The sequence below is a fragment of the Magnolia sinica genome, chromosome 2 (assembly GCF_029962835.1).
Source record: "Magnolia sinica isolate HGM2019 chromosome 2, MsV1, whole genome shotgun sequence".
NCBI classification, from domain to species: Eukaryota; Viridiplantae; Streptophyta; class Magnoliopsida; order Magnoliales; family Magnoliaceae; genus Magnolia; species Magnolia sinica.
Window position 1 is genome coordinate 12,114,339 of NC_080574.1, and position 24,905 is coordinate 12,139,243.

Genomic DNA, 24,905 nt, shown 5'->3' on the forward strand with positions numbered 1-24,905 from the left:
GGTTAATGTGGACCTGCATTGATAAGGATACACTAAGAAGCACAAGGATCCATCCTTATCTGTGGACAATGTCAAAAGAGTTAAATTGTTATATAGGTCCTTCAATACTAAATTTGTCAACACAACATCCAATTGACAAAAATACCCTCAAGCAACTTTATTTTTCAATTATTTCTGATCTTTTCTTTTTTTCTTTTTTTAAAAAAGGAAAAAGAAAACAAAGAAGGAAAACATTAGTGCTCTTACAACCCTTGATAGTTGATAAATTCCATTATTAAGGATGCTTTATACTTTGCTTCCTTCTAATATGGAGAGCGGTCCATCTCTATGAGAAGATATGAAAGGCTTGGACAGCATCTGCAAGCTTTCTAAAGTTCTGTCAGGCATCTGAACAACCAAGCTCATGGAAGGGCACTGCCACGCTGCAAAGGGCTCATCTGGATGCACCAAAGCCCTGCAGTAGCCATCTTATTCACTATCTCCTCTTCCTTTTCAGTCATTTCTCCTAGTCTCAGATCTCTTCCTTGACTTGGTCAATCATAAGCCCATGCTGGAAAATACGTTTGGTTGGGATACTCACTTCAATATCATCATTCTTCATCCTTCCAACCATTGTGAGAATGAGCATACCATAATCATACACATCTGACTTAAATGAAACAGCCCCAAAACTTCTTGAAAATAATTCAGGACCTATGTGCCCTGGAGTTCCTCTTGCGGCCATACTTGTAATGGTACTTATCTTGTTAGAACATAACTTCACAAGTACGAAGTTAGAACGGCGGCCGTAACTATAACAGTCCTAAGGTAGTGAAATTCCTTGTCGGGTAAGTTCCGACCTGCACGAAAGGCGTAACGATCGGACCAAGCCTCCGCAATTTCAGAATCTCCCTGTCGAATGGCCTGTTCTCCCCGGCCGGAATAGGTGGGTCAATTCCTTCCCTTAGAACCGTACTTGAGAGTTTCCTACCTCATACGGCTCAGCAATCAATTCTTTTGGTGTCCCATCTTAATCTACCATATCTAACTGAATAAGATTTCTCGTAAATATCTTGGGATTTGAAATTTCCATCTGGAAGCATATTATGGGGTTTTATGTTAAAATACAAGATTCTCATCCTGCACCCTTGGTGGAGATACTGGATCCCCCTGCTGATTTCCATTGCAATGTGATATATCTTTTCCCAACCCAAGCCATGGGTTCTATCACCCCTAGAATTCATGAATTTATCCAATGACCTGCTGGGCATGAACTCAAAAACAAGTTCTCTCTTGTGTCAATTGGAGCAGAACCCTAGAAGGCGTACCATGCTTTCATGGTGAATTCTACTAGTTGTGGCCACTTCATTGGTGAATATATCCTTGCAATCACTTGACTTCTTTAGAACTTCAACAGCCACTAAACTGCCATTTGGAAGGGTCCCTTTGAAGACAAGTCCAGAGTTTCCTTGCCCTATTTTTTAGTGCAAGTATCTGGTTTATCTTCTCGATATCTGGGCTTTGTAATCCTTGAGAAGGTCTTGTACATCTGGAGAGTCTTCTGCCTTTGTTTTTATTAAGCTTCTGTATCTATGAGCAAGAACAAGCTTCTCTTGCCCAGAAGTCAGGCCATGTATACTCATCACGGCCACCCTGTTTATGAAGAAGTGGACATCTAGCAGAAGTTTGTTGTAGCCATTGATTTGTTTCATGCACTGTGGCATCATCCTCTGAATACCCACGTCTGTTTTATGGGCCAGGAAATCTAGATGGTGGATTGTGATTGATGGATGGCTTGGAATATTGGCACCTATGCTGGCATAGCTTAATGGTGTGGACGATCAACCGTCCTCTGTTTTGGGGTGAGGCAGCACCACAAATGAAGAGAAGTGGTACATAATCCAAACAAAGATAATGCGGTTGCTTTTACTTCAGTAGCATCCCCTCATGCAGATGCATCATTACATGGACGGAGGTTTGTTGATCAGATAGCTTGGATAGTCCCTGTACAAATTCCATCTTGCCATCAGTACTGGGGCCTGCCAAATATCTGGCGCTTCATTGGTTAACTATCTGTGGCCCAGCATCATTGAAACCATTTGCCAATGTATTAGCCACGATTGATGGGAAAAAGAAAATGCAAGTCCCATTGTGGTTTTGCAGGACTGTTTAAAAGAAGAAAAGAAGAATTGTCTGATTTGTGCTATTTTTTCACCCTAGCCCATCCATGGGGTGGGTCCCACCAGATAAATTATTTAATCACCGAGGATAGTTGTGAAGAATGATGAAGATTGCGCGAAACTGAAATTTATGTGAGATCTTTAAGCATTATACTAGTCCTTTAATCCTTTAAGATATAGCCATTATGTATTGGCTGAATCAAGACAAGATTTGGGGAAGATTACTTGCTCTCGTGGAGGAGAGAGGATACATACATAGCAAAGAATAAAGGATATATACAATAACTTCTCCATCCCAAGCATATTGTATCTGTAATTGGATGTCATATGCGCAACTTGTCCACTATAGTCCTTTGTTGATCTCTTCCGAGTCATCCAAGTGACTTCAGAAAAATGTCTGTCAGTTAATCTTTTCATGTTACAAATGAGGTATAAACTTACTTGAAAGTCACCTTTTCCCTGATAAGTGACATCCAACCCATATGTGCCTAGTTCATTCATTGAAAGTGGTGTTGTAAGAGAGATGAATAGCTGTTTGGTTATCAGAAAATGTTTTCATGGGTTTCCAGTTGTAAAACCAAGCTCAGAGTTAAAATTCTTTTACCACATTATGGGGGACTTGGATGACCTTCTATTGGTGAGGGAACGATTCCTTTTCTTGGAGGCCAGGCTTGTACTTTCCAGGGTGGACTCCATGAATTCTGCTCAATGGCCTGAGTGCCCTGAGCTTTCACTGAGCTGTATATCCTAAGTAGAATTATTCAGTTAGGAAACTATCATGTATTTGCTTGATGACCATGGTTTTAAATCTCAGACAAGTCCCTCACATGTGACTTGAGTTGACTCGAACTCGGTCACACCCAATCCAGTTCAACACCAAGTCACCCAGATGAGTCACCTCCAACTCGGCCAAGTCAGGGCAATGCACTTTTAGCTCTGGTGAGTTACGACTCAACCGATTGGTTAAATGTCCCCATGTTGGGGCATTCTAAGGATAATGACGGTGTGGAGCATGGCCCCAGATCAGCACTTGATCAATCACGACAAGGTGGAAATTGTTTTTCCTATTGCACGGCTCAGCTTTGCTTTCCTTGGATATGAATTGGAGCTCTGTTTCCTTCTTCATAAAATTTTAGTTTTATATAGGACAAGATATAACTATTTTTTTGATAGATTATATCTTCTTCTCCTTCTTCTTCGTTTTCAGACCCTACTTTAGAAAGTAAGGAATTATATGTCCCATGATTTTTAACTGTACATCTTTGGTCACCATCTAATTTAAACAGTTATTACCATACGAGGAAGAAAAACATATAAAATTCCTTTTAAGTTCTTACAATCCCTACTAGTGGGAAACTTTCATCATTGAAGACATTTTACTTCTCACTTGTTTCTAATATCATGGAGAGCATACAGTCTCTGTGGGGAGATACAAAAGGCTTAGGAGGCATTTGCAAGCTATCAAGACTTCCTTCTAGCATCTGAACAACCATGTTCATGCTAGGTCGATGCGCAGGGTTCATCTGTATACACCAAAGCCCTACAATGGCCATCTTCTTCACAATCTCCTCTTCGTTTTTGGTCATTTCCCCTTGTCCCAGTTTTTTCCATTGCCTTAGTTGATCATAAGCCCATGCCGGAAAATACACTTGACTTGGATTCTCAACATCCACATCATCATTCTTCCTCCTACCAACCATCTCGAGAATGAGCATTCCATAGCTGTACATATCCGACTTACATGAAACAGAGCCAAAACTTTTCGAGAATAGTTCAGGGGCAATGTACCCAAGTGTCCCTCTTGCAGCCATAATTGAAATGGTACTCTCCTTAGAGCATGACTTGGCTAGCCCAAAATCAGAAATCTTGGGGTTGAAATTACTATCTAGAAGTATATTGTGAGGTTTTATGTCAAAATGCATGATTTGAATGTTGCACCCTTGGTGCAAATACCATATCCCTCTGCTGATCCCCAACGCAATTTCGTAAATTTTTTCCCAACCCAAGCCATTGGCTCTAGCTCCTTTGGTGTAGATGAACTTCTCTAATGACCCATTGGGCATGAATTCATAAACAAGAGCTCTCTTGTGTCCTTCGGAGCAGAAGCCCAGAAGGCTAACCACATTGACATGGTGAATCCTACCCATTGTGGCCACTTCATTGATGAAGGCATCCGTGCAATCGCTCGACTTGTTTAGAACCTTAACAGCCACGAAATCACCATTTGAGAGCTTCCCTTTGAAGACACACCCAGAGCCTCCCTGCCCCAGTTTTTGACAGTGGCCATTGGTTATCTTCTTGATATCTGCATAAGAGTATCTTGTGGGCATGAGAGCTTTGTAATCCTTGAGAAAATCCTCTACATCTGGGGAGGCCTTTGCCTTTTTCTTGGATATGTGTTTCAGCACCCATGATGAGATCACGGCCAAGACTAGGATTGCCATCAGGATTCCTATCATGATTTTGTAGGCTGCAAAGAGGCATAGAATAACATAATGAGATCCCTAAATTTTCCTGATTTTATCAGAAATGGTATCTTCCCAATCTCATAAGATTTGTTTAGTTTTATACAATATGCATGTAAACAATCTTTCTTTATGATCCAATTGATGCATGAGTAGAAGAAATGCATTTCTGGCGGCTGTACAGATTGTAATATGCTTTTATGGTTTTAGGCTTGCATGTTCTTGCACGTGTGTTTGTTTTTTGTGCTTGGACCTATTTGTGTATCTATATGCCACGGTTTTGAATATCGGTATCAAGTGGTGTATCAGTTGTGCCCAAGAACAATATGATATGGGCGTATTGGACCTTAGTGAAATTGAACCCACATCAGATGATACCAGCCTGTATTGGCCACTTTTCTTTTCTTTTATTTTTTTTTTCCCCCAAAAAGTTTTTGAAAAATTATCAGGCAAGTAGTAAAAATTTGTTAAACATCAGATTCTATCTTTCTCTTTTTTTCTTTTCTTTTCTTTTTTTTTTTCTTTTTTTTTTCTTTTAAATTATAATTTTCTTATTGGTTTTAACATGTATTCAATGGTTCACTAGACCATTCTTTGATAAGATTGTTGTCTGTCGGTTTGACCTACCAAAGGTCAATCAAGCATGATTTGATAGATTATGGCCCATTATATGGGAATACAACAGAAAATATGAAAAAAGAAGGTGATAGATTTTCCCTTTCTTCTAATTTTTCCCAAAGTGGTTTACTCCGCTTTGATTCTCTAGTTTGCACTCAAATCTTGTGTTTTAATTCCCAAATTAGGCTAGATCTAGTGTAAAATGAGCCTTTTAAACTTCCTCTATAGTTGAAATGGAAAAGGTGATAAAATTGAGAAATCTGGATTATTATTATTTTTTTTCTTGAAATTGGGCCATTATGGTTGTACCATCATGTTTCGGTTGATACGTGTTGATTTGGTCTTTCTTTCCTTTTTTCTCTCTTTTTTTTTTTTTAACCTTCTGAAATGGACCGGTTCAACCCAGTATTGTGTATCAGGTGGACCACTACAGATATGATAACAAAATGAGGGTAATTTATGGTTCACGAGCCATTTAAATTGGTACTCATGATGGTCTAATTTAAGTTGCCTATATTTCACATGTTTAATCTCGAAGTGCCCGCATATCAACCATCACACTCGATCAGTGTTAAAGTTTTTCTTTCCCAAACAGAGAGAGAGAGAGAGAGAGAGAGAGAGAGAGAGAGAGAGAGAGAGAGAGTAATGTCATTGAAAATTCACCAGGACGGAGCAATGCTGCTTACCAGAAGTTCTGTTAGATTCACCAGGCCAGGTTACATAGAAGCCATCCCTGATTACCTCCACCACTTCGCCCCATTTTGCTTCTAAACTATCAAGCCGCACTGCGTACCTTTTGGGGTCCCAACACTTATCCATGATCATGCGCTTGTACCCCAGTGAATGTTCACATCTCTCCACCCCATATCTATAGTTGAGGCCATTGGCTGTGCACGCGGGGGCTGAGTTCTCACATCTCGTGAATTTGACACAAGTGTTCTTTTGGCTTTGATTACTGTAGCCAAGGCCAGCATAGTCTACTTCCAGCGGTAGGGTGCACTTATTCTGGGAGAGAGCGTCAATGAGCTCCGTGTCGACGAGTAGTAGCCTTTGATCCCTGAGGGAGAGTTCCTTGACCTCGAAGCTCCTATTCACCTCTGTCATGAGCCTGACCACCCCATTTTCTTGACAGTGGAGCTTGAAGTTTTGAAGTCCACATTTAGAGCCATTCTGCACGTCAGACTTGTAGAAGGGGAAGCCGATGCTGGTGAATTTACCACAGTCGAAAGGACCACATGTATAATTGGGGATATAATCACCATGGTAGTTGGTAGAGTGCCCACGACAGAAATTGAGAGGATCAAGGAGGAGAAGGAGAAGAATTTTGAGCATGGATGGGATGAAGGGGGGAGACCCAAGTCATGAAATGAAGAGAAGGGAGGAGGATTGAGGAGGAGAGCTTTTGGTAGTATTGTTGGAATGGATGGATGGGATGAACAAGAGAGACCCATGTCCTGAAATTGAAAAGAGTTTTCGTGCATTTTATTAAGGCGAGTGTTATAGGAGTTGTCGTTGGCCCGTCCATGAAATCCAAAGACATGTAATTAATCACTAAGGGTGTATTAGCTGGCTGTATTTTAGTATTTGTTTTTTAGTGTGGGTTTGCTAATCTCACAGGTAACTAGCTTGGGCCATCAAGGGGCTGCACACGTGTCAAGATGGGATGCGTCTGCAAAATCCCAACTGTCCATCAGCTGGACCCTCTCAGGTGGATTCCCTGACTCAAAAAGTTCAGGCAGTCTATTCATCTGGCCTTCAGCTAGTACAAATCTGTTTTAGCCGTCGATTTGTCACCTTCCCCGGTGAATGGCCATGCCCATTTTTATGGGCCAGGAGAATTTAGATTGTGTGGTGTGCTTGATGGATGGTTTGGTTTATTGGCATATTGATGGGCTTTGGCTCAATGTGTATGCACGATTAGTAGTTGTGTGTTTTTGGGCGAGGCAACACTATGAAGCTGTCCAATAGTGGATAGCGGCAAAATCTCACGTTGAAAGTTACTTGCACGTGAGTTTCTAGGAAGATTTGAAGATTTTTGATGTTTTTCTCAGGATGCTTGGCCAGATAGAATATTGGGCAATTAAGGAATAACATGTTCATGAGATGAATATAGTGAAATGAAGATATTGAGATGGATGAGTGGCAAGAAATGATGGAATCAGAAATAAATGATCTGGAGGGAATTTACAAGTAGCACCGATAAATAATAAAAATAAGGAAAGTATATTTAGATTTATTTAAAAAAAAAAAAAAATTTAATTACACGGGCACTCACCCCCACACACACACACACACACACTACAATGGATACTCAGACACATGACCTCGTGTTGAAACTCTTGTAAGTCTACCACCAAAGCATGAGTAAGGACCCAGTAAACTTAAGTGTAGTCATGTACGGTAGAAATTAATAATTGTGTTAGTTAAGTGTGAGTTGGTTTAGGTCGAAGGCTCAGTATAGGCAAGGAAAAGTCCTTGAAAGGATGTGGATAGAAGGGGTAAGAAAAAAACCAGATGACACATGTTATAAGTAAAGCTGTGACCCCCTTAATAGAGTGGAACGAAAGAAAAGGAGTAGCTGACCCAATTAGTTGGCACAAGGCTTACATGATGGTGATGATGTTTTTCTTGCAATATTATGGACAGAATCTCGTTGTCAGAAATATAATATTTAAAAATAGTTAGTATTGTAAGTTTATAAATTATTTTAAAATTTTAAAATATGGGTCGGAATGAATTAGTCAAAACTTTTAATAATGCATTTTGATAGTTTGGCAAAAAAATCGCTATATATTTAGAATGCATATATTTTTAAGATCTCGTGGTAATATAGTTTGATGGATTTTCCCTGAAAATATGACGATATTTTCAAAATGGCAGCCAAACTAATCACGATGCAGAGTCCAAACAAGATAGCAAGGCACCATCTCCAGCACTACCTTTTACATGAGTATCATCGCCCCTCTCACAAGCTTTCTCCCGTCTTTCTCACATGCATCGTTGCTACGACTGTAGTTCGTTGGCCAGATTCTATGATCTATCGCCACGTGCTCCATCTCCATCGTTTGTGGGGCCTGCAAATATCTGTTGATTTCTTGCTTCACTATCTTTGGTCCAGCATCAGTTATCCAAACCGTTCATCCAGTGAGCTCCCCCCAACTCACTGGCCATGATAAGGAAACAGTGAGGAACCGTCTGATTTGTACCTCCAGCAAGGATACGTGCCATGAACGGTGGAGATGGCGTGAAACTAGAACTCATGTGAAATCTCTAAAGATACGAGGGGATGCCAAAGAAAATAATACATGAAGTGTCTAAAATGCCCTTCAACGAGGTAAAAAAATTTTCTCAATGCCGGTTGTGTATTTTCTTAGTGCATGTATATCAACCGTCGCACTCTGCCAGAGTATCAAAACTTTGCTCTTTTGTTTCCCGGCTCACGCATTCGATAAAGAGAACTCGAACGACAGAACTTTGTACACGCCTCTCACACGTGCTAAAGTTGCACTCGTGTAAGATCCAAGCTCATCCATCAAATGGATCGCATATGGCCACACATGTTTAAAATAAAAAAAAAACAGAGAAAGAACAGTTGAAAGGAATTGATCAAAAGTATATATTCGACTCACACGTGTAGCCTACCAATGAATTGGGCGGCCCATTTTTTTTGGTGAAGGCATGTCCAAGACTCTACGGCGGGCCACACTTGATGAATGTCTGGATCTCGTCACGTAGGCAAATGTTACACGTAGCATTCTTCTCCCTGTAAAAACAATCTCTGCTAAATGCAGATTCGTTAGTGCACTCGACTCACCGGTACGAGATCTAAGCTGGTCATCAAGCGACCGCAACTGTCTGTATCGATGCTACACCTCGACCGGACGCGGATTGCCTGCCAAAGGCTTTGGCAGGAAGTTTCCGCGCTGGGAACTGGGTGGGCCCTCTGTGATGTTTGTGAGAAATCCACCCTGTTTGTAAGGTGGTGGGGCCCTGCGCTGGGATCCATTTTGATGTTTATATGCCATACAAACCGGGCGCGGATTGGGTACTACCCCACCAGGGCCTAGGTTGAGATGGATGGTCCTTTCAGGGGCGCTGTGGGGTCCATCCTGATGTATATGTTTATCCAAGCTGCCATACATTTTAGACAGATCATTTTATGGCTTGAGCCAAAAAAAGGAGACAAATTGAAGCCTCAAGTTGGCCACACCATAGGAAGCAGTGGGGATTGAAAGCTTACCGTTGAAAACTTCTCAGGGCCCACCGTGATGTTTATTCACCATCCAACCAGTTAATAAGGTGACATAGAACCGTGCGAAGGGAAAAGATAAATATCAGCTTCATCCGAAACTTCAGTGGACCACCCCACAGTAACCAGCAGTGATAATGATATCCACCGTTGAAACCTTTCTAGGCCCACCGTGATATTTATTTGCCATCCAACCTGTTCATAACTCATAAGGTCACATAGACCTGGATGAAGGGAAAAATACTAATATCAGCTTGATCTAAAACTTATGTGGCCCGCAAGAAGTTTTCAATGGTATGGATTTAATCCCCACTTTATGTTCCACTTGCGCCTCGGATCTTCCTCATTTTGGGGTTATTACCCTAATATGATATGGAAAACTTGATGGACAGTGTGGATAAAATCCGTACATCACGGTGTTCCCTCAAGAGCCCCTGCCTGTGACAAGCTCCGGACCGGCGGAGGTAGTACCCAAACCGCGTTCACTACTTCCTTTGTCCAAATTCAGCCTCTACGGTCTACAGTCTGTACAGTCTACTTCCGAACGAGCTCCTCTTTGCTCTTCGATTTCTCTCAGCAATTTTATCGAACACCTGCCCTGCAAAAATTCCAAACCCTTCCTTATCAAATGATCTCAACCCACCTCATTTATTCCTTCAAAAACCCTGATAAATCCCATGATGTCCACAAGAGTATCTCTCAATCACTACCCTCCTTCCTCTTCTTCGCTCCCTTGGATCTCCCCTCTCCAATACCTACCAAAACCCACCTCTCCAAAACCAGACCACCCTCCAAACCCCACCCTCTCAACCCTCCAAGAACTCCCAACAAGGCCCAAATTCATCTCCCACGACGTCGCCATCCGTATGATAAAAAGGGAGAAGAGCCCTCAAAAGGCCTTGGAAATCTTCAACATGGTTTCAGAGCAGCGCGGCTTCAACCACAACCATGATACCTACTCCACCATCCTGCACAAACTCGCCCTCTCCAAGAAATTCAATGCCGTTGATGCCGTCCTCCGCCAAATGACCTTCGAGCCCTGCAAATTTCACGAGGGCCTCTTTCTCAATCTCATGGCCCACTTCTCCAGATCATCACTCCACGAGAAAACCCTCGAGCTCTTCTACGCGATCCCGCCGTTCGTCCGCGAGAAGCCGTCCCCTAAAGCACTCAGCACCTGCCTCAACCTGCTTCTTGAAGCAGGCCGCGTTGATCTCGCACGGAGACTTCTCTCCGATTCAAAATCAGGCCTCGGACTGCGGCCAAATACCTGCATTTTCAATATATTGGTTAAGCACCACTGTAAGAGCGGCGACTTCGAATCGGCATTTGAAATTGTGGAGAGGATGAAGAAATCGGAGCACGCATCGCCCAATCTGATAACATATTCGACCCTCATGGGTGGCCTCTGCGATCGCGGGAGGCTCTCCGAAGCAATCGAATTGTTTGAGGAGATGGTTTCCAAGGCAAAGATCTTTCCAGACGCATTGACATACAATGTCTTGATCAACGGGTTTTGCCGGGGCGGGAAGGTAGACAAGGCAAAACAAATCATGGTTTTTATGAGGAGGAACGGATGCTACCCGAACATATATAATTACACGGCACTGATGATGGGTTTCTGCAATGAAGGGAAGTTGGAAGAGGCCCGAGAGGTGTTTGACGAGATGAAGAGATATGGCCTCGAAGCAGATGCCGTCAGCTACACTACGCTGATCAGTTCTCTTTGTAGAGTTGGGAGAGTCGACGGGGCAATTGAATTGCTAAAAGAGATGAAAGAGAGAGGATGCAAGGCAGACCTCGTGACATTCAATGTTATTATCGGCGGATTGTGTTGGGAGAAGAGGTTTGATGAGGCAATGCAGATGGTTGAGAAGTTGCCCTTCGATGGCGTCTATTTGAACAAGGCCAGTTATCGGATTGTGATGAATGCATTGTGTAGGGAAGGAGAAATGGAGAGGGCTGTGGGCTTGTTGGGCTTGATGCTCGGGAGGGGGTTCATGCCACACTATGCGACGTCGAACGAGCTGCTGATTGGTTTATGCGATGCCGGGAAGGCAGCAGATGCGACGGAGGCATTGTATGGACTGTCGGAGATGAGGTTTATTCCAGAGGATGCATCGTGGGTGCGGCTGGTTGAGTCGGTTTGTCGGGAAAGGAAGCTGGTGAAGGTGTTTGAGTTGCTCAATGAGCTGGTTATTGCAGATTGAATTCTGAAAGGGAGTGTTTAGTAGATGTAAAACGATGATTTTTTAACCCCAAAGAAACAAAAGAAAAAAAATATGGGATTTTGAACGTTGTATCATGAGGAATGGCTTTGAATTTTGGAACGAAACAAAGGGTGGTTGCGGATAGTATCACGGGATACAGAGGACCATAAAGGCTTGAGCTGACAAGCTATTAATCTAAACAGATTTCAAATGGACTGTGAAATAATATCTTTTAACATGGACCATAGAGGGCTATAGAGGCTGGAAATTGGAATTATGCTGGTTTCAAGTTGGACCTGAAAACAAAGTTCGAGCATTTCTCACCCAGCGCCGTTTCTTCTGGATTGTATTGAATTTTCACAATTAAACTCTCTCTCTCTCTCTCTCTCTCTCTCTCTCTGCCCCACCATGCCATGATCCAAATCCAACTGTCAATCTAAAAGGTCCAACTGTATGTGGGCCACGTGATAAAATCTATCTCACCTATCAGAGAACCTCCGGGTCCACACAGAGTTGAGTTGGAAACGGTTTTTCTGGGCCATTGTTTCTGATTCATCTGTTACATTCAGTGTTCAAATTATCTCCGATATTATTTTATCTCTAGCTCAGCGATATAGTGATACCGATAATGCTGGTAGTATAAAAAAAATTACAGCTATTAGCAATGTATCACTAAGTATCACCAACCTATCAATATGGCTAATGTACTCATCACTATTTTCAACTCTGTAAATTCTCTGTGTCACTTGTATTGGCAATGCATCAATATCGCCAATGTATCGCCAATATTTTCGACTAAGTAAATTATAAGTAATGCTTGTATCATAAGTGTATTGATGATATTTCAATAATATCACCAACGTGTTGATATAATCAAATTTTGGTTTATTGGAGAAAGAAAAAAAAAAAAGAAAACAATTATTTTTCCTGGGCACAACGTTGTATGTAGTGTTCAATTTGTCATTGATAATATCTCAATATTATTAATATCGCAATATGCAAGTTATTGAGACCACAATCTTTCATTTCCTTTTCAATTGTTAATAATTTCTTGATGAAATATCATGTGTTATTGATATTTTGCAATATCAATGAATGTTTGGATGGTTAAATATTCTGCAGGGCATGATTAGACTAATTTCTTACAAAAACACATACTTTTAAGGCCCCGTTACATAAAAACTTGTTATATATGTATTCTTTTTGCAAATTTTTTATTTTTAAATATGCAAATATATACATTTTAACATCTACTAAAGTTTCACTAAAAATTTCACCGTTTTTTCTCTGTTTCCTTGCATTTCCGGTTGTCAATGATATTATCGGCAATACCAATATTATTTCCGTATCCCTAGCCAGCAAAACTTGTAGCGATACCAATACTTCGAACGCTAGTTACATTGACGGTCACAGATTTCCCATGTCGCCCCTTAACAATGAGATCGTCCGGATAACCAGTCTGGCACATGCAGAGGGAACTACCCTACCCACCCTCATACCTCCAAGAACCTATCACACCTGTCTGGTTTCCCTGTCACCCGTATCAGCCCAAGGACCTGTTAGCTGTGGCCATGAGGTGGGCCTGAGGAAGTGTTTTGGGTTGTGGTTCAACACCTGGACCTGATGAAGCCCAGGGACAAATTGCCGACGGCCCATTTAGGGCCTTCATGGAATCCTGTGCTCAATCCTCTGGGGAACTTCCAAGTTTAAAGCCCTTGGACTTGGTCCTCAAGCTTTTTAAAAAGAAGCAACTATATCACTAGATAAAAGTAAAACATCACGCTCCAGTTTGAGTTGTGTAAAAACAATTCCAATTTCCAAACATCAGCAACAAACAGGGTGAAAGAGAGCCAAGCCGGGTTTGAATCAGAGTAATTTTTAACGGGGCCAAAAAAAAAAGGCCAGTGACCGGCCAGCCTCTGTTCAGTAATTGGGCCTTCAATTTCAGGCACACAGTAATCCAATAAAGGCAATAACATGACTGTCTTGGGAGGCAGGACCTCAGAAAATCTGGCCAAAACCAGGTTCACGTATGACCCGTTCATCAATCAGGCCTCTTGCAACTCCAGGCCAAATGCAGGCCAGCCCAAGCACATCTGGCATCAGGCAGGGACCAAATGCCACAGATTTATATCCAGGCTCCAGCCATATCTACCATTTCACCAACATGAACAGATGCCTCAGAAAGGCCAAAAAGGAGAGTTTCTCAAGCGCAGAGGACGTGAGGCCATGACTCCATGCTTCGGGACATGGGAGAAAAGACCCTCTTACAAAATGCGCAATAAGGTGGCAGCAGAAGCATCTGAAAACATGTAGCTTGTGAGATTAACATTTTATACATCCATCTTTTTACTGGAATCATACACTAAAACAGTCCTATCAGTATCGGTACATCCACAAAGATCCATCATGTCAGTTTAAGCCTGCTCATTTTTTGTCTTCATCAATGTTATGCTCTAAGCTATTTCAAGACAGAAACGGAAGCCAACCCAGTGTGTATGGCAGGGATCTCCACTTTCTGGTAACTTACCATATAGAATGCCTGATCCCAAGGCCGTTGCATGTCAAGATCAGACCCTTGAACCGATGAAGGTACTCCTGTAGTCGGATTGGAAGTATCTTAAGGAAAGAGCCAAAATAATAATAAACTAAAATCAAACTGAAATGGGAAGGGAATAGATGTCTCACAATGACACTGCAATCTTGCGCATGCAGTATTCTGCTCCTGTCATATTCTCTCTTCTTGACGGGATCAGCCAGCACTGTCAAACAGAAATATATGTTATCAGATCATGCACAGCCCACCTAGAGCTACTTGCAATAGGATTGCTTTAAATTAATAGCCTTGGGAGTCAGATTGGCCTTGGACCATTAAGGCATGATAGCAAGACCACAAAAGGTTTCCTAAACCACAACTAAAAAAACCAACCTATACACCCTCTGCAGTCCAGGGCAGCCCGAATATTAGGAAATTTGTAACATATCATGTAGAGTATCAAACAAATGGCACTGATACAGTGCACTCTACATAATATTTGTACAATAAACAGGGTTAAGAATACTCTGGTAATGATGGAATACTAGTTCAAAATTTACTTCAGGATTGAAACAGCTCAGGCAATCTACAAACAATGGTATTTGGAGAGTATCGGCTTAACACTATAAGGTCCCCAATGCAAGTTTGTCAAATTTCTTGGCACTGAAGTAATTACGGATGTCCCCTTTTACTTTTGGACCCCTATATGGATAAGTTCTATACAAGTTTGTGTAGGTATTGGAGCATATGCCAGCAGGCCACATAGCCAAAACATGTCTGAACATGGATAATACATGCTATGCATCATTCGTGTCGGTGCAAATTGCAATCAATTTCATCCCCATATCAGCAATACAGAGAAAATTTGAGTATGTCAGGCGATGCAATACATGGCAGATGATATTTTAAAACCATTGTTCTGCCCGATACACAGCTTGGGCTGTTTTTGAAATATAGGCAATTAAATTCTCACAACTACAAGCAAATGACTGAATGACCTGGAAGAAGTTGCAGTTTTGACAAACATTGAGTGCAGGCATGTACATTGAGTATAGACCATACGCACCAATGGAAAATGCAGAATCATAGAGCAGAATGCATGACTCCCATATCCAATTCCAAATTAAGAATGCTCTACATAAATATGTTATCAGTCGTGTAAAGCACGCACCAACCATTGGACACAATGTTCTATGGAAAATGTAGACGAGGATTCTGTTTCACGCAGAAAGTTACACATTCTCTTTTGAGATGATATATGCTCTAATCAACTAGTCCAAGGGTATTAATGACTCAACAACTTCATGGGGGAAGAATGCATGATTGCCACATCCACTGGAAGCTGAGACATTTGACAGAAGACATGATTCGCATATCCAAAGCGAGGATGCTCTAAATAGATATGATGATCATAGTGTAAACCGGATTATCCATCCAACTCATATGCACAAAATGTTGGACTCAGTGTTCTAAGGCAATGTAGACTATGATTCTGTTTCTCGAATAGTAAGAGTAACATTCCCATTGGAGACTGCATACATCAACTAGTCCAAGGTTGTCAATGGATCAACGTGGTGGAAGATGCACAACCAAAATTTCATTAAATTAACAATTCAGGGTGGCAAGCCAACATGAACAATAAGCAATTAGGATATTGAGCTGTCCCTGGTGCATGGATGGCAGAAGGTAATCGTCATTATAGAAAACCATCAAAATTAACGAGCACAGCCCCATAAATGTATGAGCAATGAAGCTAAGCAAAAGGTCTTCATTTAAACACACTCACCCTTATAGGCTTCATTTATCTCTTGAAATCTTGAAGTTGCACTGTCCTCATCATTCCGCTTATCTGGGTGCCATTTCTGCGAAAAGTGGACAATCATCTAGAATTAGGAATTTACTCAGAAAGCATTATGATACCCCAATGCCTTCAATATTCCAAAACATAACATTATATAGAGATATTTGAAGGAATACATTTCAGTTAAATAATATAAACAGGTTATGCACTCTTCATAACTCAATTCAAGCTTTAAAACTAGAGAAAATAATAATTTTGTAACTTCGCAAGAAATCTGAGCCGATATGCACATCTGAAGCAGGCATAAAATAAATATAATGGAGAATGTCCACAAAGTTAATAGACAAAGTGAGTAATATGGAATCAACAAAAAAATACAAACCAATGCAAGACGGATATAGTTGGATCGAATGGTGTCCTCTGTAGCATCATAATCAACCTCCAATATTCTATAGTAGTCCTGCATATAAAAGTAAGTCAAATGGTAAATAGTTAGAAGTGGGAGGCAAAATACTAAAAGGATGAGCAAGACTACATCTTGGATAAGGCTCGTAAGCCTCCCTAGCTTTTCTATTGCTAGGTGCTAGCCATAACATCAAGAGGAAATATACGATGCTACACCCAGTGATACAATGTCATTTTCTTGCCCAGCAAACCAAACAACCACGTCCCATGTATTTATCATTGAAACCATTCATCTAGTGGGTCTGTCATTGAATAGATACACCCCATTTCATTTCGTTTTTTGTGCCCGGCAAGTACGTCTCCTACAGCCAATTTACAGAACCTTGTTTGCAAGCCATCAGCTGGACAGCTGAAATTGTCTAGTAGATGATATTGTTGTTTCATGTCCCATCCATGATGAGGCACCTCAGATGAACAGTATAGTTCATCCAAATGTGGGACCCACTGATGGGCTGGCTGGGCCATAGTTACATCCCCAATTATTAATTTCTCGCCTCTAGCAAGTAAAACAAAATAAAAAGACTTATACAATGCTCATATGGAGAACTTGTAAAATACATTTGGCTTTCAGTTTGTAAGTGGGGCCCATGGTTCAATGATCCAAACCACTGATATGATGGGCCTCCTTTTGGATCTACCATACTCATATCCTTCAAAAACTGGAGTACCTGAGTCAGATACTTGGATAGGAATAAGGATGACAGATCCCTCTTTCCCATGACTTGTAATCCAGATCTATCAGGATTTTGAGCTCTAAAGCTATTAGTTAAAATTTCTAGTCGATTGTAGAAATTAGGCAAAAAGTTCAGGTTATGATATTGCTACGGAAGTATTTTAACATGATTTTATACTTATGAGCACCAGCCAACCTGCCCCCCTACTGAATCCTGAGAATTTGGATTTTGAGGATCCACGTCACAAGATCATGTCCGTACTCAATACCCACACACTTTCTCAGGTAACATAGATGTGGTTCTGTGTACTGCCTATGCACTACAAATCCATCAGGTTCGAAGATCCGAGTTACTGAACAATTGGCCTTATCCGGTTGAATGTGCAACGCCTATGCTATTTCTATCCTAACTTTCTATTTCTGGGGAAACAATTCAAGGGTTAGTACTTTCCCATCTAGAAGATCTTTCACGCATAGGCAATCCAAAGTAGTCCCCATAATATCAACGGTCTGGATCGCTGAAACACGAGCCCCACTTCTACAAACTGAAAGCTCGAAAGCATACTAATACAAACCTTCAGTATCTAAGGCACCTCTAAAATAAAACCCTAATACACACGAAAACGGAAAAATGATAGAAAGGTCGCAAAATGGAAGAACATTACGTAACCCAAATCCATTACGTAACTCGAATCCATTACAAACCAAAAGAATGTTTCCTTCTTTTCGCATCCGTAGAATCCAACGAAATCCGTATTTTGAAGAAATAAAGCCCTAAATTTTCGAAATGAAAAAAAGGCATCTGGAGGCTTTTGGGATACTGAAAGAAAACCCTAATTTCGGAGGAAGGAATAAGGTTTTGTTACCTTAGGCTGAGACAAAAGGTCAAAGAAATCGAAGTCGAATGGAATGTCTTTCTCTTCCCATTCTAATTCAGATTCTTCTTCTTCTTCCCACGCCATTGTCGACGCTTCCAGATAAACAGGTAAAAATGAAGAAAAAGGAACTTTATAAAAATGGGTTTCTGCGGGTTTTCGGTGGTTTTGGAATAGGAAATCTCCAGAGAACGGAGGGCATTTTGTGGATATTTGTGGTAGAGTTCGTTTTGCCTCCATCGCGACTCAGAAACGGGTGTGTATCTCCACCCCTGGGGACCATATACTAAGATGGTCCAATGAAATGAACCGTCCAAATTCTTTTTACTACGATAAATAAAGTATCACCCCATATTCGTGTTTCATTGATGACGTTGAGCTTTGATTCTAGAGTTGAATTGAGAACCATTGAAATTTTCTTTTAATTGTTCTAAATGCATCTTTAGTTAGTAATAATCTTAATCGTCCGTTCAGCTTGATTTTATCAAGTTCGCCCGTGTACTATAGGTTTGACAGCATCGACGGTTCCGATCATTAGAATCCTGTGGGCATAAGTGGTGGCGACAGACACAGAATCCTCAGTCGCGACAGAGACTAAACGAACTAATTGTGGTACGTGATTCGCATCTTTTCAAGAGTATGCGCTGTTTTTTCAGTTCTGAAAAGTACGGCATATATTTCGGTAATCAACACCATTGATCTGTTGTGGCCCACTATAGATAGATTATCCTCCAAAATCCCCCCATGTTGAATTAGTATTGACACCACTTTACTTTTTGCAACCTTGTATTGTAGGCCACAAATTTAAAAGTTAGATCGTCGTACATATGACACGTTTTGTTGAATGCTCCATCCACACGAAGCATAACATATTTAATGGCCTAGATTAGCGAACCGTGGGTCCAACATGTCGGAAGATCCAACCACTTGTCCAGAAATGAAAGCCGGAGTATAACGTGGAAGGAGTCGCGTATTTATTTATGTTTGAAGTTCGGTCGGATTCACGGGAGAACATATCATTTCGGAGGATAGGTGGTTCTCGAAATCCGCGAGTATGTAGGCTGTGGGGTGATATTTTATTTAGCAAGTGATATTGAGCCGGGCCCGGTTTGACTCGGACCAAGTATCCTAATATCTGGCCCCTACTTGGGCTGAAAAAGCCTCATGCTCGGAAGTGATCAAGGGTTGGAAATAGATCAATCGAAGAAAGCTCTCACAAGAGTCTATAAATTACAATGGTGGCCCACTGGATGGGAAAACGGGTTAAGCCGGGCCATCAACTAGCAGCCATATCCTGACCCCAGCATGAACACTACTTATTTTTGGGCTTGGGCCCTCTTTCAAGAGACCGTAACTGATTGGATTGGGCTGAGCTGTACCAAGATCTATAAATAGATTGTTGCTAGGCCCACAGAACGGTTTGTATCCCAAGCGCATAGGGCTGAGCTGTACCAAGATTATAAATAGATTGTTGCTAGGCCCACAGAACGGTTTGTATACCAAACGCATATGAGACGGGATAACTATAAAAGAAAAGATGACAATCCTACAAGCCTATCTCACATATTTTGGTTATGGTAGACTAGAATCAATCTTGCACGTGATTTGCGTCTAGGGCCTATTGCAACGAACCGGCCTGGCCGGACCCGTTCGGGTCCAGGCGTCCAGTTTTTGCCACGCGTGCATCCGGACCGCATAATTTTAGCCACTTGCAGGCTTGGGCAAGGATTCTAAACGATCATCTTGGGCCTATACAAGCCTTGTCATGGCCATGGTCACTTGCAGGCCAAGCTAATGTTACAAATCAAGCACGTCCACTCATTTACTAGGCCATGTGACCATCATTCGTCTGCATTCAACAATCAAGTGTGGCCCACGTGGTGTGCGGACCACCTTAGAAAGTGGCTAACAGCACGTTTGGGCCTGACCCATATTATAAGCCAGTGGGTGGGACTGGTCCCGGGATTGTATCCTTGCTCATGGGTTGGGTGTCACGGGACTCAGATACTATAGCTCATCTTAGAGGTCGTTTGTCAGGTATAAATTGGTGTGAATAAGGTGTGGTTGTTTGGTTGGTGCGAAATGAAATGAATAGTATACCGGAACCTTACTTTTTGGTATGTTTTGTCATGAAGTGGCATACATGGATTGCTACATGGAAAGATATTTTCCTTGGTAAAGACTGATACTTTAGTTGGTGTGAATCAGTATGAATTGAAATTTAAATCATAATTATTATGTAATTTATTGAACTAAAATGCTCTGTCATATTTGATAGGTTGTAATTAAAATGTATTAAAAAAATTTTAAAAAGAGTTGGGTTTGTGAGTTTATAATTAAAATATATTAGAATAATATAGTATAATCATATGAACTAATTTTGATTCAATAAATCAAATTTAATATCTCAAAATAGTGTGTGTGTGTGTGTGTGTGTGTGTGTGTGTGTGTGTGTGACATTAGACAAATTATTGCAATAAGTCCATTGTTATAAACATTGTGGCCAAAATTGAGAAAAAATCAATTACATAGCCATTGTAATTAAGTCCACGAATGTATGGATCCAGACAATGTGATTCACCAATGTTCTTCAATCATCAATTACATAGCCAATGTTGGGATAATTTAGATCATTCACATTAATTCCATTTCATAGCAATTGACACCAACCAAACAATGTTTCCTTTTCTAATTCACACCTGTCAAAATGACTCTTAACAAAGAAGTCGTCGGGCTACTACTCCATCGCACAAGTGACATGTTAAGGACACCTCAAGCATTTCAATTATTAGTTGCATCACTAAAATCACACCAATAGAATTATCTAAATTATTAAAACGTTGGTCACGTAATGATGGTTTAAAAAATATTAACAATTCATGTTGTTTTAGATCATTATGTCTATGGGCCCTTAAGGCTCGAAAATTCTTCATTTTCAATCAAAGTAAATATTTCGATGAGCTTGTTTCAATCATTTCATCAAATGTTATATATTTATACTAATTTGAAGTATTAAAGCCAATTTAATTAAATTCAAGCTAGCCTTAATATACTACAAAATTTCAATGCATCTTAATCACAAGCTGTTAAACATAATTTTTGAATTCTAATGGTTTTCCGTTCATGCCTACCAAATTACTGTTGAATTAATTGAAAGAACTCAAGTTCCCATGAGGGCATATTTGATTTTTCAAAATAATCATAAATGCATTGCAACTATGTAATAATTACTTCTTAAGGTAATTAGGACGTCATTTCCTAGGATTGATTTGACTCTTACTTCTTCAATACTAAAATTGATGTTGCCCACAAATATATGTGGGGCCCATCATGATATGTGTGAATTATTCACACGGTCCATCCATTATGCCAAGTGAATCTAGGGCATGAGTTAAAAAATACGGTAGATTCAAAATTCAAGTAGACCACATAGTAGAAAAAAGGGAATTAAACACTCATCATTAAAAACTTCTTGAAGCCACTAGTTACTTTAGTATGGGCCTCTCGAATGTTGGATTTGCCTTATCTTTTAGCTTATGCCTCAAAATGCCATGATAAAACAAATGGACGAGACGGATATATCATATACATCATAGTGAGGTCTAGAAATTTAAACTAACCATTTTCCATGACAAAAATTCTAATAGATTTTCATACGGATGAAATGATAATAATTACCTATTTAAAGGGTATTTATACTTACTTTAAAAAATCAAACACTTTAAAAAGCCACGACCTTAAAAATTGCATGCACTAATTTGTCATTGTCTCGTAGGAAGTACCCACATAGGCAATCATGCGCAGGTTTGCATGTTGGACCAAAAGCTCCTATTCTTCCTACCAAAATATGGTGACGTAGCCCATGGTATTTTTGTCAGAGAGAAAGTTCATCCAAACACGTCTTATTCAATTCAATTTGGGTGTTTAGCCGTAGCTTGAGCCATGCCATCAAGCTAAGCCTAGGTGAAAGAGCTGTGTAGACACGTGGAAAGCTTCATTGATGGGATAGACATGCAGGAGTAGATTAGCTGAGACCTTGGCCTCACCCAAGATGGTGTACCCATTACCAAATCTCAAGTGAACCCTACCCTAGAAAACAATGGTGATTGAGCACCCAAACATAAAAACTTCTCAGGGCACACGTTAATGTTTCCGTAATGTATTTTTGCCATTGGATCTGTTGATAAGGACGCATGAGGTCGAATGAATAGAAAGACAATTATCAGCTTGATTCAAAACTTGTGTGGCCCATTAATGGTCAATCACCATTGTTTCCTATTATAAGCTTCAACTAATAATTGGATATAATTCATTTTTTAGATAATACCCCAAAATGATATGGAAAAATGGATGGGCAGTGTGAATATACAATACACACATGAAGGTGAGTCCCACAGTAAGAGCCGTACCATCTTGGGTGATGCCAGGGTCTCACCGAATCCCTTCCCCGGACAACCATGCCTTAGGGAGCATTTTTATATTTCTTTGTCCCTTAAACGGGCTGTCCACGTATTTGAACATTGCGTTGTCGTATAGGTAGAGGGGAATTTAGCTGTCAACGGACGAAGGCTTCCAAAAATAAAAAATAAAAAATTGATCTCTTCTCCATTAGATGCGTCCCCTTTGTTAGCCTTAGGTCCAAAATCCATACTGAGTCATGAGTCTCATGACTGAGGCGGGACGCACCAAAGGCAATGATGGAAGGCCCTGGGGTGGTGACACCACTATGGAATGTGGGGTACACTGATCCAACCCATTTATCATGTGAGGCCCACTAGGAAGAGAGGATACACCAAAACTATGGCCATTCCAAAAATTCAGTAGGCCACAACGCGTGAGTATATAGGTTTGTCCCTCCTATATTCACATGCCGTGCAAGGCTCCTGTGGTGTGTCCCACCTGAATTTTGCATCAGGATGAGTCTTGGGATGTATGATGAACACGAGAAGTTCTTGATGGGCTTAGATGTCCGCCACTTGTACGGTACATGATACTGCAGCTTGAAAAGCTACTGTGAACTGCTGCCATTGTGTACTCGCACTGCACGTTGAACCAAGACGTGCCGTTTCATCTAATCTATAGCCATTGGGTTTTATTACTCCGTTTGAAAATCTAACCCTTACATCTATTCTAATCCAGAATCGCCCTTTAAGCAGAGCTCAAGCAATTCTCCTTTAAGAGAAAAATGTTATATGTCAGTTCTCCCACCGAATTAATCTCAAAAAACACCAATGACACTTAAATGCTTCAATATCTGACCACAGGACCAAATCCTTCCTAACTTTTAAGATCACAATTAGGGGCCATGGACGCCTAAATACCATTTTAAGTTAATTTTTCAATTTGTGTTATGTGTTTGGATGCACTTGCAAACCTCGCATGATCTCCCACCCATTTTGGAAACCAAATGGATTGGCTTCTGCAAGTTGATTTAACCAGCAAAGTTGCAAGAACTCTTTTGTGTCAAAACCATCCAAATAGGCTTTTAGACTTTTTAATCATGCACATTTCATATGTTGGGCTTGACGTTTGAAAAGCCCACACGTGTGTTAAGGGAGCCCATTTACACATTCGACTATCTGTTAATGTGGCAAATGTGTTTGACTCATTGGTGGCATGTCCATGCATGGGCTCCCTTGGACACATGCATGAATGGACTTAGATTGCCTGGATAGGGGTTAGACACACCTGGTTTCATCATAACATGATGCTAATGAAAAAGTACAATATGCATGCATCATGGTTGGTGTTGTAGGAAAAATTGAACTGGTCCCTTATTTAAGAAGGATGACAGTTTACCTACAAGTGATATGCCTTCAAATTGAAATAGACTTAGAGTTGGGGTGACCGAAGTTCATGCAAAGGGGCCATCAATAAGCCATTGAAGTGAGCTGTTAGAGAACAAGGCTTAGAGGCAGGACAAGCAGTTCCTTCGGCTCAGAAATGAGCCGCTGAGTTGAGCCATTAAGGGATGAAGCTTAATAAGAGAGGACTCACCTGCTAGAAATGTCTACAACGTGGGTAAAAAATTTGAGGAAGAGCTCGAACTTCGAGGTTCCCAGTATCTCGAGCTAACCAGGATAACCACTGCCAGAAGGTGGTACAAGAAATTCAGAGGGAATCTTGCTTAGACAAATCCAACTTGATCTCGTCCGAAAATCACTCCGATAAATTTCAAGACAAGAATCCCGTAAAAATGAGATTCTCCAGTGTATCACATTAGGATACATGGACACTAAAGCACCCTACAACTTTATATATATGATTACCTAAATTAGAAGAATGTAAGATCGAAACTCTTATCTACCCCTTTAGATTAGAATCTACAAATTTAACTTAGGTATTGGAGGATCCCTAGCTGATCATCGGCACCCCACTTTCCTTACTTTTGTAGGCTCATTGGAGGGTGCACTTTTATATCAATTTTATCTATTCGTGAGAATCCAACGACAACAATTGGTAACTATAATGAAAAAAGAAGTTATTTTCACAAGGAGAACTTTTATTTTTCTAATCCCACCTCTAGTATGTTCAACTGGGGCTTTCTTTTTTTTAAGCACCACGCCATGGCAGGACAAGATTCATTCAAACCCCTGATGCATGCAATCCAATCCCATGTGGACTTACCATACCTCATTGGGCTTTTAACTTCAATCATGGGGACCAATCTGATATGGCTCATCTGAGTTGACTCAGACAAGGTAGCAAACAATCCAGTACAATACCATGAGAGTTGGGCCAATTCAGCCCTGACTAAAGCGAGTCCTGGCTCAACTCAGGACTAAAAGAGTCCACATCCAGTTGCCGAACCTTTTCCCCATGACCTCAATACAAACAGCGCGGCCCGTGACTCC

At 40.8% G+C, this 24,905-nt stretch overlaps 4 protein-coding genes across 5 annotated transcripts in view; 2 read left to right on the top strand and 2 right to left on the bottom strand.

The window, feature by feature from the left end:
• The window catches only part of LOC131235011 (protein CURVATURE THYLAKOID 1D, chloroplastic-like), a 32,709-nt gene extending 26,077 nt beyond the window's left edge, over positions 1–6,632 (top strand). Inside the window, exon 6 of the mRNA XM_058232102.1 lies at positions 6,204–6,632. The gene's annotated coding sequence lies outside the window, so the exon portion shown is untranslated. The remainder of the gene's footprint in view (positions 1–6,203) is intronic.
• On the bottom strand, positions 3,339–6,574 carry LOC131235006 (rust resistance kinase Lr10-like). The gene is made up of 2 exons (XM_058232066.1): positions 5,929–6,574; positions 3,339–4,629 (listed from the first exon to the last, which is right to left on the bottom strand). The coding sequence occupies exons 1-2, from the start codon at positions 6,572–6,574 to the stop codon at positions 3,536–3,538; spliced, it is 1,740 nt and encodes a 579-aa protein (XP_058088049.1). The 3' UTR covers positions 3,339–3,535.
• A 2,874-nt stretch (positions 6,633–9,506) lies between the features above and the next one.
• Positions 9,507–11,851, top strand: LOC131235046 (pentatricopeptide repeat-containing protein At5g18475). Its single transcript, XM_058232144.1, has one exon. It carries the CDS (start codon positions 10,169–10,171, stop codon positions 11,699–11,701), a length of 1,533 nt encoding a protein of 510 aa, XP_058088127.1. The 5' UTR covers positions 9,507–10,168; the 3' UTR covers positions 11,702–11,851.
• Positions 11,852–13,942: 2,091 nt separating this feature from the next.
• On the bottom strand, positions 13,943–18,300 carry LOC131235055 (uncharacterized). Of its 2 annotated transcripts, XM_058232163.1 has the most exons (6): positions 18,043–18,300; positions 16,421–16,498; positions 16,024–16,099; positions 14,390–14,463; positions 14,232–14,299; positions 13,943–14,003 (listed from the first exon to the last, which is right to left on the bottom strand). In XM_058232163.1, coding segments are annotated over exons 1-6 (546 nt in total). In that variant the 5' UTR covers positions 18,292–18,300; the 3' UTR covers positions 13,943–14,002. The 2 variants fall into 2 exon arrangements, with proteins under 2 accessions (XP_058088146.1, XP_058088138.1); XM_058232155.1 differs by having other exon boundaries at positions 13,989–14,299.
• Between the last annotated feature and the right edge of the window lie 6,605 nt (positions 18,301–24,905).

Coding starts and splice junctions, on each gene's coding strand:
- LOC131235006 (XM_058232066.1), bottom strand. CDS start 6,574: ATGCTCAAAATTCTTCTCCTTCTCCTCCTTGATCCTCTCAATTTCTGT. Junction 4,630..5,928: donor TGAATCTAACAGAACTTCTG/GTAAGCAGCATT, acceptor GCCTCTTTGCAG/CCTACAAAATCATGATAGGA.
- LOC131235046 (XM_058232144.1), top strand. CDS start 10,169: ATGATGTCCACAAGAGTATCTCTCAATCACTACCCTCCTTCCTCTTCT.
- LOC131235055 (XM_058232155.1), bottom strand. CDS start 18,291: ATGGAGGCAAAACGAACTCTACCACAAATATCCACAAAATGCCCTCCG. Junction 16,499..18,042: donor ACCTTTTGTCTCAGCCTAAG/GTAACAAAACCT, acceptor TTTTATATGCAG/GACTACTATAGAATATTGGA. Junction 14,464..16,023: donor GATAAATGAAGCCTATAAGG/GTGAGTGTGTTT, acceptor TCTGTTTGACAG/TGCTGGCTGATCCCGTCAAG.